Source organism: Mixophyes fleayi, chromosome 4 (genome assembly GCF_038048845.1).
Source record: "Mixophyes fleayi isolate aMixFle1 chromosome 4, aMixFle1.hap1, whole genome shotgun sequence".
NCBI classification, from domain to species: domain Eukaryota; kingdom Metazoa; phylum Chordata; class Amphibia; order Anura; family Limnodynastidae; genus Mixophyes; species Mixophyes fleayi.
The window spans coordinates 228,754,197-228,768,132 of record NC_134405.1 but is presented as its reverse complement, the minus strand read 5'-3'; the positions used below and the strand labels follow the sequence as shown (position 1 = coordinate 228,768,132).

At 40.3% G+C, this 13,936-nt stretch overlaps 1 protein-coding gene across 1 annotated transcript in view; it reads right to left on the bottom strand.

Moving 5' to 3' along the window:
• The window catches only part of PLXNC1 (plexin C1), a 142,674-nt gene that overhangs the window by 50,949 nt on the left and 77,789 nt on the right, over positions 1-13,936 (bottom strand). The window contains exons 18-19 of the mRNA XM_075209404.1: positions 6,893-6,946; positions 1,148-1,281 (exon numbers count right to left, since the gene is read on the bottom strand). Coding sequence (XP_075065505.1) covers positions 1,148-1,281; positions 6,893-6,946 — 188 coding nt within the window. The remainder of the gene's footprint in view (positions 1-1,147; positions 1,282-6,892; positions 6,947-13,936) is intronic.

The window sequence follows — 13,936 nt, the reverse complement described above, 5'->3', positions numbered from 1 at the left end:
AGTAGTCTGGGCTCCTGTGAGTCATTCACGGCAACATAGCTTTTAGCTTTCTCTAAGTGACAGTCACTACCATTGGAACATATTGCCCATGATGTTTAGGTATGTATGTGTAACACTGATGGTTTTGCTGTGCACAATAATTACTATTTGTCACACTTTTAGAAGACAGGCAAGTACTTACTGCTTCCTAATACATCTATTGCCTCACTCCATTACTGAGTGGGTCGCAATGCTCCATGTCTGCTGTACCAGGCAACATGCAAGGATGTAATTTTTGGATAATGCACATTCAAATTCAGTGCGGGCAGATTACTGTCCTAGGATTCTCCCTGCTATGAAGCAGATATATAAACATTAGGGCAGTGAATTACTGTGCTGCTACTTATTGTGTGCTTTTAAAGCTGGCATACAAAGGATGTGGTTTGAAAACACCGTACGTATAAAACAGTGGTTTGTATGATATGGCAAATCCAAACTATTAAAAGTTTTGATCAAACCACTGGATATCAAATCAAACCACATAGTAAAACCGCGTGAGAAGGAAACAACCGGTTTTACTGTGCAGTTTCAACTCACAAAAGACGCAAGATTGTGACCTCATGACCTTAGGTCATGTCTATACAGCTTACCACTTCCATATTATCATTGATAGAAGCCAGAGGAGGGTGGAGACAGGAGCGTTAGAGGTAGAGATAGATATAAATAATTTATGAGAGTGGCATTGACTCTCTGAATTATAAGGACAACCTCTGTCCAAATGCTCTAACCTTGCAGGGCATCTGTAACAAACGCTGCTGCTCCTTTTCCTAGCCTGATCCTACTGTATGTTTTGTTAAGCATACAAACTGGAAACACCAACAACTTCATCAAACAGCCACATTTTGTCCTGTTTTACATGCCTTAAAAAAACTGCATGCAATTTGATCAATTTCGACAATCCCGGCCTATGGCTTATTTAATAACATTGCATTTAGGTGCAAAATGTGAAATACATCAATTAGCTGTTACCTGTATAGTGCAACGTAGACAATGAAAGAAAGTTTTTGATTGGTTGAAAACCTTATACCTATTATATAATGTTAGTACAAGAGCCCTACTGAATGTATATACTCCACATCGATTTATGAAACAAACAAACCTGTATTACCTGTCCTTGACTGAGAAATCACTCTGTTTTTCCAACGTGTGGATCAATAAGACCAGAAACCCTTGGCTCTCAAATATGGTATTCAGGCTAGTAACAATTTCCTGCTCTTCTTCTGTTTTTCTAGCTTGAAATGGCTTTAAAGAAAACATAAAGTCACACATTACGGTTAGGCTCTTGTATAGCTATGTCTATTGTACAGATACTTAGTTTTCTGTTACACTCAGTCTGTGGAGAAGAAAAGGTCTTACAGTTTACTAGATACAATAAACAATAAAACAACTTAATGCAAGGTGTTAACTTAAGTGTAGAGACATTTACTGACAAAAGGTTGAGAGTTTGTTTTAGAAATACTTTCTTCCTTCACCCTCTAGGAGAATGAACAACTTTAAAACTTTAGATAGTTAGGACAACTAGATATACAGTCAGGTCCATAAATATTGGGACATCTACACAATTCTCATATTTTGGGCTCTATACACCACCACAATGGATTTGAAATGAAACTGACAAGATGTGCTTTAACTGCAGACTTTCAGCTTTAATTTGAGGGAATTTACATCCATATCAGGTGAACAGTGTAGGAATTACAACGGTTTCTATATGTGCCTCCTACTTTTTAAGGGACCATAAGTAATAGGACAAACTAAACAATCCTACATCCAACTTTCACTTTTTAATACTTTGTTGCAAATCCTTTGTAGGTAGTTACAGCCTGAAGTCTGGAACGCATAGACATCACCAGACGCTGGGTTTCATCCCTGGTGATGCTCTGCCAGGCATCTACTGCAAATGTCTTCATTTTCTGCTTGTTCTTGGGGCATTTTCCCTTCAGTTTTGTCTTCATCAAGTGAAATGCATGCTCAATCGGATTCAGGTCAGGTGATTGACTTGGCCATTGCATAACATTCCACTTGTTAGCCTTAAAAAACTCTTTGGTTGCTTTTGCAGTATGCTTCGGGTCATTGTCCATCTGCACTGTGAAGTGCCGTCCAATAAGTTCTGAAGCATTTGACTGAATATGAGCAGATAATATTGCCCAAAACACTTCAGAATTCATCCTGCTGCTTTTGTCAGCAGTCACATCAACAATACAAGGGAACCAGTTCCATTGGCAGCCATACATGCCCACGCCATGACACTACCACCACCATGCTTCACTGATGAGGTGGTATGTTTTGGATCATGAGCAGTTCCTTTCCTTCTCCATACTCTTCTCTTCCCATCACTCTGGTACAAGTCGATCTTTGTCTCATCTATCCATAGGATGTTGTTCCAGAACTGTAATGGCTTTTTTAGATGTTGTTTGCCAAACTCTAATCTGGTCTTCCTGTTTTTTGTGGCTCACAAATGGTTTACATCTTGTGGTGAACCCTCTATATTCACTCTTGTGAAGTCTTCTCTTGATTGTTGACTTTGACATATATACACCTACCTCCTGGAGAGTGTTCTTGATTTGGCCAACTGTTATGAAGGGGTTTTTCTTCACCAGGGAAAAAATTCTTCTGTTATCCACCACAGTTGTTTTCTGTGGTCTTTGGTGTTGCTGAGCTCTCCGGTGCGTTCTTTTTTAAGAATGTTCCAAACAGTTGACTTGGCCACACCTAATGTTTTGCTATCTCTCTGATGGGTTTGTTTTGATTTTTCAGCCTAATGATGGCTTGCTTCACTGATAGTGACAGCTCTTTGGATCTCATATTGAGAGTCGACAGCAACAGATTCCAAATGCAAATGTCACACCTAGAATCAACTCCAGACCTTTTACCTGCTTAAATGATGATGAAATAATGAGGGAATAGCCCACACATGTCCATGAAATAGCTTTAGAGTCGATTGTCCCATTACTTTTGGTCCCTTAAAAAGTGAGAGGCACATATAGAAACCGTTGTAATTCCTACACCGTTCACCTGATTTGGATGTAAATACCCTCAAATTAAAGCTGAAAGTCTGCAGTTAAAGAACATATTGTTTATTTCATTTCAAATCCATTGTGGTGGTGTATAGAGCCCAAAATATGAGAATTGTGTCGATGTCCCAATATTTATGGACCTGACTCTATTACAGGGCTAGCTAGTACAAAGTCCATTAGGTTAAAAAATAAATCTTCAAGGATAAATATTTTTTAGCAAAATACCTCAGGTCTTTTGATCTGGGATACTTTGCTTAACAGAGTCTTCTTTATAAGATCCATACAGTTATTTGCAAATGTCAGCATATTTAAAATATAAGCCCTCGCGTGGAGGGTCCTCTCTGACTATTGTCCCACATCTATCTTCTGTCCCTTGTACGTCTTGGCACGTCTTTTGCTACTCTGTGTGTGAGTCCCCATAGTATTACTCAAACTCATCTGTGCTACTGACATGTATTACCTCATCTATTTTTTTTTATTTTTTTTAAACATATTTTATTAGGAAGATTTTTAAATTTTCCAAAACAGTGTAAAGGTTAAGTTACATTGATCAAACAACAAACACATTGCGAATGAGAAAAACAATGTGAACTTTGTCAATAAAAGCAAAAACCGAGAAAGGGAAAGAAAAGAGAGAACAGGGGACAGGGGGGAGGGAAGGAAAAGGGAAAGAAAAGGAAAAAATGTTAGTATGGTGAGAGGGGGAAGGAGAAGGGGCACCTGACCTGGCATCTAAATGTATTACAGGCACATACCATATATTGAACGTCTTCTGACGCTATGTACATTAGTCTCCATTCTAATCAGGCCTTGACTGTTCTGCACCATAGGAGGTGAGCCAAGGATCCCAAATCGCATGAAATTTATTGGGACGGTCATTGAGAATGCTTGTAATGTGTTCACAGCTATAGGTCTGCAAAATTCTGTTGATAATTTCAGGCAGCGACGGGGATTCTGGGCGCCTCCAATTTGCTGCTATTGCGCATTTAGCTGCATTGAGTATATGGCCTATAAGCGCCATTGTATATTTGTTAACGTCCGGTATAGGCCTATGTAGTAGTGAGTATGAGGGGCAGGGGGGGAGTTTTACTGAGGTGACTATCAATTAAATTGTGAATTTTCCGCCAGAATTCCACAAGTCTCGGACAGGACCACCAAATATGTTGGAATGAGCCGTCCTGTCCACAGTCTCCAGCATTGACTAGAGGAGTCAGGATATATGGCTTTCAAGCGGGTTGGGACTAAATACCATCTATATAAGAGCTTATACGAGTTCTCTTTGGTACGGACACAGATAGAGCTCTTAGCGACTCGTGACCTGATCTTAGCCCATTCCTCTATTTCCAATTCAACGCCAAGGTCTTCTTCCCACTTCAGCTCATAGCGATCTTTGGCAGGTTGACAAAATGCCACCATGATGCTGTAAAAAGTAAAGATTAAACCAGTAGGAAGGGATTTACGTCTGCAAAAAGTTTCTAAAGGTGTAAGTTGGAATATAAGCTTAAGCGTTGGGATCGATTGATATAAGTGTCTCAACTGAAGGTATTGATAGAAACGGTCATGGGGAATGCCATATCGTCGTCGTAAGTCAGCAAATTCGTGGAATATCAGCATGGGCGCTATGTCAGTAATGAATCTCAGACCTCGTCAGGACCAGTGGTGAAAAGAGGAGTGTTGTTGTCCTGGTGGAAAAGCTGGATTGTTCCACAGTGGAAACATAGCTTCTGAATTTTTTATTAGCTGAAACGTGCGAGTACTGTAGTCCCACATCTGGAGGGAGAAACGAGTGGTGAATAAGATTAGCGGGAGTGGCGGTCTATGTTTGATTGAAATCCAAAGTAATGTATAGGGCGAGAGTAATTGCAAAAAGGTAGCCTCAATGTCTACCCAGAGCCTTGTGGAAGATGGAGAGTGAAATAAAACTAGCTGGGTCAAGTGTGCAGCATTATAGTATTTGGAGATGTTTGGGAGGCCCACCCCTCCTTCTGACGTCGGAAGAGCGTGCAGGCCCTTACTCGGGGTCGCTTGCCTGCCCAAACAAATGTAGTAATTTGCTTCTGGAGGGTCTGTAGCGCAAGAGAGGGTACTCGAACAGGTAGGGTTTGAAACAAATAAAGAATTTGTGGCAAGAGGTTCATTTTTACCGCCGCCATGAGGCCGAGCCAAGAGATATATAGTTTATCCCATTTTACAAGATCATGTTTGAGTGAGTTTAAAAGCCTGGGGAAGTTAGCTGCATATATCTGATTATAATGGGTCGTTAAGTAAATTTCCAAGTATTTAAGTTTATCTCGTTGCCATCGGAAATTTGTTTGGCTCTTCAGGGTATCTAATAGGTGGGGAGGTAGATTAAGAGGGAGAATTTCCAATTTGTCCATGTTGATCTTGAAGTTAGATACTGCGCCATACTCGTCGAGTTCTTTTTGAAGACATGGAATAGAGGCGAGGGGATTGGTAACTGTAAGAAGAATATCATCTGAGTACATAGATATCTTATAATCAGTTGTCCCCATTTGAATTCCAGAAATTGTCGGGTTCCTGCGTATACGCGACGCAAAAGGTTCCATCGTGAGAGCGAACAATAAGGGGGAGAGTGGGCAGCCCTGTCGTGTACCATTTGTAATGTGAAACGGAGATGACGCAGCACCATTGGCTATAACCGTAGCTGAGGGATGCTAATCCGCATAGGAAACGGCCCTTGAACCCCATTGCGCCCAGGGTGGCTCTCATGAAGGGCCATGAGACCCTAATGAATGCCTTTTCTGCATCAAGAGACACCACCAGAGCAGGGACCCGGGCCCTATTTGCTATTTCAATCAGATCAATAGCCCGTCTAGTATTGTCGGCTCCTTGTCGACTAGGGATAAAACCTACCTGGTCTGGGTGGACCAGGGAGAGAATTACTCTGGCTAGTCTGTTTGCCAGTAGTTTGGCAAATAGCTTTAGGTCCACATTTTAAAGTGAAATTGGTTGATAACTTTCACAGCGACTAGGGTCGCGTCCCTTTTTGGCTATAACAATAACGCCTGCTCTGGTGGTGTGCCTTTCAAAGTACCCACCATTCAAAATTGTTTCAAAAAGCGAGAGAAGCATGGGTGCCAGGTCAGAGGCAAATTTTTTATAATAGATTGCCGTAAGGCCATCTGGGCCTGGAGCTGCTGAGTTTCTTAGGGTCTTAATGGTCGTTTTGATCTCTTTTATCGTGATGTCGGCGTTTAGAATTGAGAGCTCTGCTGCAGTAAGGCGGGGGAGGGGGCAAGTCTGAAGAAAGTCTCGTATCTGGGTATGAAGGATATCTGGGGAGTCTGTTGTCAGGGGGATATTATATAGCAAAGTGTAGTAGGCACTGAATCTATCAGCTATAGATTGTGGGTCCTATGATGATTGCTGTGCTTGATCCTTAATGGATATTATGCGATTACAGGTCTGTTTGTTTTGAAGCCTACGAGTGAGCAATGTATCAGCTTTATCCCCTTTTTCATAGTGTCCTTGTTGGAGCCATTGAAGAGTCTTAGCCGCACCTCATCTATTTTTTACTTGCTTCTGTATCCTGCGCTACAGAATCTGTGGTGCCTTATAAATTAATAAATAATAATAATAAAATATCATATTATTTTTCTACTTTAAAGAGTCACTAAACCTAAAATACAAGTTCACTTAAATAAAAGAGCTACTAATAACATTCTCAATATGTTTGTAAATATTACCATTCCCTTACACAACTTGTGAAATTTTACCTTATATTTATGCTTTATATACATATGTATGAACATTAGTATCTCTTTTATATTTCATCTTGTATTTTGGGTTAAGTGTAAACTACAAGGGTCCACACTTACCGATGGGACGTTTTCACATAGTTTTTCACATAAATCTTGCCTGCTTTTATCAGACTAAAAGAGAACATATACAATATAAATACAACACATTGACAGTGATATAATGCACAACTTTTACTTCTGTGGTTATTACTATATGAACAAAGTGAAAAACCATCTTTGTTTAGAACACTCGGGATAACAAAATAAAACAGTATGCTTTGCTACCTTCTGTTTTATAAGCATGTTTGTTTATACATTTTGGCATAAAGATTTTTTTTTATCATTTTCAACCGAAATATCATATTACAACATAAGCAAAATATACCCTCTATCTCAATCGGATATTTTGGGCTTTACTTATAACACATGAGAAATCACTTGTGATCTGCTTCTATGACATTAGATTAGTGCCTGTAGAACATGAGATAATAGCTCCTATAACAAAATTAGCTTATGTGTGCCTTTTTATTTTTATTATTATTATTATTATCATCCATTATTTATAACGTGCTCAGATATTAAGCAGAGCTATACATTGAGAGGATGATAATAAACACAAATGCCGTACAATGACATAAAATAGAACATAAAAATGTCCCTCCCCAGATGAGCTAACAATCTAGCAGGTATAGAAAACAAATGATACACAAGCCAGAGGCATTTTTGTGCACCAACAGGTGGTGTGGTACAATTGAAATATGGGGAGACGTTGAAAGACGGAAACATGAAATATGAATTAGTCATTTTAGAGAACTTAAGACAGTCAGCACCTGACAACCATGATTGTCCATCACCATTTACATTAACCAAACCTCTTTTCTGTTCTAGTTTTGGAAAATATTTTTGTGCTACTTGGGCACACTTGTTGTTATCCGACACCTCAAAATAGCTGTGTGTCTGGTATATTTGTTTGCTATCATGCTCACTGCTGGAGAGGAAGTTGTGGTGGCAGTTGCAGCCATCCGAGATAGCTCACCAATGAAATTGCTACAGCTAAAACAGTTAAACTCTCTAATTCCCAGCAGCTGAATTGAGATAGTATTCCAGTAGACCTTAGAATCTGTATATCCCTAACAGTAGATGACTCACCTGACATTGGATCCCCTTCACATACTGCAAAACTAGATAATACATCTATTAACACACTAACTACTGTAGAATCATCTACCCACACACTCATGTATCACTAAAAGGCATAACCCCATAGATTAATATGGCATGTGTGCAGACAGGGGAAAAAAAGCACATCTGATCAAAAATATGTACCGTCTTCCTCATTTTTATCTGATTATTTTTAAAAATAGCATGTTTGAATCCTCTTTCTGTAGCCACATGCAGCAAAAAACAATTCTGCAACTCTGAGTTACACTTAGGGCTAGATTTACTAAGCTGCGGGTTTGAAAAAGTGGGGATGTTGCCTATAGCAACCAATCAGATTCTAGCTTTCATTTATTTAGTACATTCTACAAAATGACAGCTAGAATTTTATTGGTTGCTATAGGCAACATCCCTACTTTTTCAAACCCGCAGCTTAGTAAATCTAGCCCTTAGTCTTGAAGCACACATTAATTGTGTTGATTTATATGCTACAATTACATTTTAGCAATAATAATTAATGCTATGCTCATCTCAGTTTTTGCCCCCTGCGGGATACGTTTTAGCTGTTATCGGTCACATTAATCATGCAACAACAATTATAATTTGCTGCCTAAATTTGCCTCATTAGAGATACCACTGCTTGCACTGTTTCATTGTATTGTATTGATGGAAGTACTTTGTTTTGCCTTGCACCTGTTTGAATTGCTAGTTCATCGGTTAAGAAGATAATTAGCCCACGGTGGTGGCATTTGGCATTTATTAACACTCACAAAATGACCGGATATCTAATTGTGCAGCCACTATTAAAAGTTATGTAATGTATGATGCAACCGACTGTTACAGTCACAAGTCCAAATAACTAAATTTAATAAACTCACACAAGCTGAAGGAGAGCAATGCGCCAAATGCAATAGACTAAAAACTAGTATTAAATAACAGCATTGTGACAGATTTGAACATCTGTGGATGAATTCCAGTGATTTTTCTATAGATGTCTAAGCAATAAGCATGCAGGTGAATATGGCTAGCAATGTATGAGCAATCTAAGCATGTACATACACTGCAAAGTAATCTCCATAGTAAACTAAAGTCTTCATACAATGGAGGTAGTAACAAGATATACCAAAACAGGCAAAAAGTTTTATTTCTTATTTTAAAAAAATGTCACACTTCATTGAAATAGCAGGGTGCAGAATTGTGCACATTTCAGTCTAATGTTGTAACTTATACAATTACTTTATTTGGAAAATCCAACAAGTTAGTGATTTGTTCTCCTTATATTGGGTGGATGGATGTAATGGGAAAGACAATGGACAATGTGACACAGGAAGCTTATTGTGAGCATGTAAGAAAAAACATGTCCATTCCTCTTACATGTCACACATCGGTGTCTTAGCCGTACTTACCACATCCGCCGCTGTCATATCACGGCTACCCGGGTCCCTCCTGGTCGCCTGCAGCATTCCTGTCTATCACATCTCCGTTTGTAAACAAACACATACTGTTTGTTCTGCTGCATGAGTGTGGCCATCTTGGATGCAGCCAGGTGATCATTCCAGACCAACCAGACTCAGCAGCTGTGATCACATGAACTGTGCAGCCAATAGTTGTTTGGAACACCTTATTTAAACCTGCTGCTGAGATCTGTTCATTGCTTGAACAACACACTTCTTTCCTGAGGATAGGCAGTGGCTCACCTGTGTTTACAAAGTGATCACTGTCGAAGTCAGCAAATTGGATAAAGTCATTTCAATTAAAGTCGAGCAAACTTGGTTGTCTTTGTCTGAAAAGATGCGTACAGTACGCTACGGCGTGGAAGGGCGTACGCAGCTATTACACGTGGCAGCAACAGTATTTGGTCTTTTACCATACATTCGCACAAACACGCATACTTGTAAAGTAGTACACATTAATGGTAGTTGCAACACATAGTCATTTATGTCGAAATATAGTAGTATTTATGTTATATATTATAAGTTATATGCACATTAGTGAAATATATGGAACAGGTTGAAAGAATCATATCATATGTGGTATCATAATAAACCTCTTAACATTTGCTACTGTTTGGTTCACTCTGTGAAGGAATCGCAGAGTGCATACACAAGTTATGAATGATAGGGAATTATGAACTATTTAAGACTAAGGAATCTTGGCGGGAAGAGCAGAGCATACCCCTGGAGAGATGACCCCCTCCTTTGGATTCTTTAGTATGAACTAGCCAATGATGACAACTCCTTGGACCTTCCTGAAACCTGGACTAATAGAAGCAAGCTATACCATCTCCATTGTATTAATGTATTTCTGTGTGCATATAAGCAGCAGCTTCTCATCTAGTGTGCAGACATCTTGTCCCCAGACTTCAGGATTGAATGACTGCACACTGGATCCAGAGCGCCTGCGATAAGTAACGGCTGTATTTATTATCACTTCGCTTGAACACATTATACTACTTTTTGCGAAAAAATCTTTGAGCGTTGGAAACACAAATCGAGGTTCGACAATCGTTATTGGTTAGCGACAATACGCACTTAACAATTTGGGGGCTCGTGAGCTTTGGAGGTTTCGTTGCCGATGATACGCAAGACCAACGGATTTCGGTTCCGCAACAAAGGGTGGAGACGCGTCATATACGGGTAAGAACGCATGGTGTTCAAAACCTGAATTTTACTCTGTGTTGTGAAACCGAATGTCCGTTTTGCATTGTCTAGGGCACGCAAACTAGAACCTAGGGACAAAAGAGAAAACTGTTTATTTTTTACTGTCATTGTGCGTTTTAACTGTATTGCATTGCTTAGCGTATGTGTATTTCCTGCTGTGCGTACGCGAACTTCCGGTAGATTTGCCACGTGGTTAAACAATCGTTTTGATAGTTGTTATACATGCATAGTATAATTACTTGTGAAAGCCTCTGAGACATTATTACTATTGTTGGGAACTTTTGATTTTCTATGCAGAAAAGGTGTATAGTGTGTGATTTTGTAACGTAGATACACTGTTTTACTATTCATTGTGCTCAGTTGCTGTCTGACGAGGCGGATTGCCCAACTGTAGGACGGTATACAGGGCAGGTATACCGAATGCGAAAACGTGGTTTTCGCAAAAGTGCTACCAAAAGATCGCAAGGTTTGCTAATAATAAGTATTGGTAGGCTGTGCGATCTAACCGCACGATAACCATCAGTGCGAATTGGTGAAGCAGCTAGGAGGAATTATACTGGAAAGGCAGGTTGATTTTATCAACTTGTGCTCCCAGCTATAATAAACTCAGCAGATTTTGTGGTGAGCCAGGGTATCGAGGAGCTGATAGCCCTTGGGGCCCACAGTGATAGTTCTGTATTAGGGGTCCTCGCCGGGTGCGAGAAAAAGCGAGTGGACGCGGCTAGTGGAAATACGTTCACCGGGCATTAGAGATCTCTAGCGGTAATTGTAGCAACAGGGTTGAAATTGTTGGGTGGAAAGAACAGAGCATTGCGGTGTGTCTGTGTTCCACAGAAAAGAGTATTGTTGGCCAGAAGGAACAGAGCATTGCGGTGTGTCTGTGTTCCGTGTAGATTGGTATTGTTCAAAATGGGTGCAAAGCATACGCTAGAGATGGCCAGTGTACTGCCTAAGGAAGGGCCTATTGGTTCAGCGAGATTTCTCATGTGTAAGAAATATGGTGCATACGCAACTGCGTATTGCAACACATGGGTCAAGATGACCAAAGATTGTGATAGGCCTTTCCCAACAATAGGGAGTTTTAATGCAGAGGTACTAAATACTGTAAAAGATAAAGTATGGTTGATTAACTCAATGAAAAAGAGAAATAGAAATAATGATTGTTTAAAATTGTGGAAAATGGAAGGTAACACGTGGCAGAGCAGTGAATGCACAGTGGAAGTAGGCGTGGCGAAAAGCACGCGCACGGCGGAAGTAGCCGTTGAGAAGCGTGGCGAACGTAGCGGGAGCGATAAGTACAGCCGTTATTAAAACTGAAAAAAGGAAAATTGCTAAGTTGTATCCTGTTTTAAGCCAGTTTAAAACAAGTGTATCAGAAGATGAAGATGAACCCACTGTGATTTCGGCCATTGCTCATGCTGTTAATATGCTAGAGGTTCAGCGTAAGTATGGGAAAGGAGCAATGGCTGAGATAGGTGAGAGTAGTGTGATCACTAGGAGTGATAGCGTTCTAAATCTTGAAACAACAGATCCGGTAGTGACTTCTGAAACCAGTGAACCAGTGGGTGCATACTCAATCCGCACAATATCAGTTCCCAATGGGAAACCGGATAAGGATGGTGTAGTTCCTTTAAGAAATGTTACAATGCATTGTCCCTGGACTAGATCAGAATTACGTTCCATTATGACTGAATTCCCAGATCCCAAAAAAGAGTTGGCAAAGTGTCAGAAATTTGTTAAAGACTTAGGAAATGCACACGAACCAACCGATAAGGATTGGCGTGTAGTGTTGAGGGCGTGTCTTCCTCCCCATACTGACATACAAAAATTCATTAAAGATTGTGTGTTGGAGGAAGATGACACCTTGACTGATGAGATTAACCAAGAAAATATAGAACAAATTGTCAAACATTTAGCCATCTATTTTCCAGTAGTAGTAAATTGGAGTAAGATTTTCACCATAAAACAAAAGGATAGTGAAACAGCCTCAGATTACTTTGCTAGAGCTATAGCAGCGATAACACAGTTTACTGGGATATCCAACATAGGTGAGGACCCACATCACAGAGAGGTAGCTGTAGGAGTATTAATGGATGGCCTTAGAGAAAATTTAAAGACAAGAGTACAAACCACATTACTTAATTAGAGAGGGATCACAGTAGATTCTCTTAGGGAGTCTGCTGTGGAGCATGACAAAAACCTTTTTAGAAAAAAGGAAGAGAAAAGTGATAGGTTAATGACGGTAAGTATACAGGCTCTAGAGGGGATGCATACACGACCACCAGCATACAACCCATATAACAAGAAACCTAAAGTGATCAGGTGTTTCAACTGTGATGAGGAAGGACATTACATGAGAGATTGTAAAAAGGAAAGATTCAATGCACAGAGGGGTGGGTCACGTAGATATCCTCCAAGGAGGAATTTACATGGATTAGAAGACTCACATCTACCCGCGCATATTACAGCAGCAAATGCTGCGCGGGAAAGCAATAGTCAGCGCTAGGGGTCAGGTCATACCTGTAGTCTACAGCCAGTGAGGTTAACTGAGAGTCAGAGAGAAGAACCAACAATGATAGTTGACATAGCTGGTAGGAAAGAAACTTTTCTTGTAGATACAGGGGCGGCCCGATCTGTGATAACCTCTCCTTTCAATCTACAGGTGACCAGTAAAACCATTCCAGCCATAGGGGTAATGGGAAAAGTGTTGCATTATCCACTAACTAAACCGGCTGAGGTTACTATCGGGCCCCTGCATACCAAGCATTCGTTTCTCTTGGCTGCGGCGGCTCCTACTAACTTGCTGGGAAGAGACTTGTTATGTAAAATGGGATGTGTCATATACTGTACTTCAGATGGTGTGTTCTTAGATATACCGGAGAAGGTCGCACATGAGGTACAGGATATATTGGACACCCCTCAAAGGTTAATGTTACACTCTCCTGTTATAGAACAAAGTCCATCTCAAGTAAAGGGGATGTTGCTGGAAATACCAGGTTCACTATGGACCAGAGATGGACAGGACACTGGACTGATGGCAAACGTAGCCCTTGTCATGGTCAATCTAAAAAGTGGTAGAATAGCTCCAAAAATCCCACAGTATCCATTAAAACCGGAGGTGGAACTAGGGGTATATCCTGTTATTGAGAGGCTGTTACAACAAGGGATTTTAATTTGTACAGCCAGTACAGCAAATAGTCCCATTTTTCCTGTGAAGAAGAGTGGGGGGAGGGGCTATAGATTAGTCAAAGTTGTTAAGAGCCAATTCCCCGTAGTGCCGAATCCAGCTGTCATCCTCATGCAG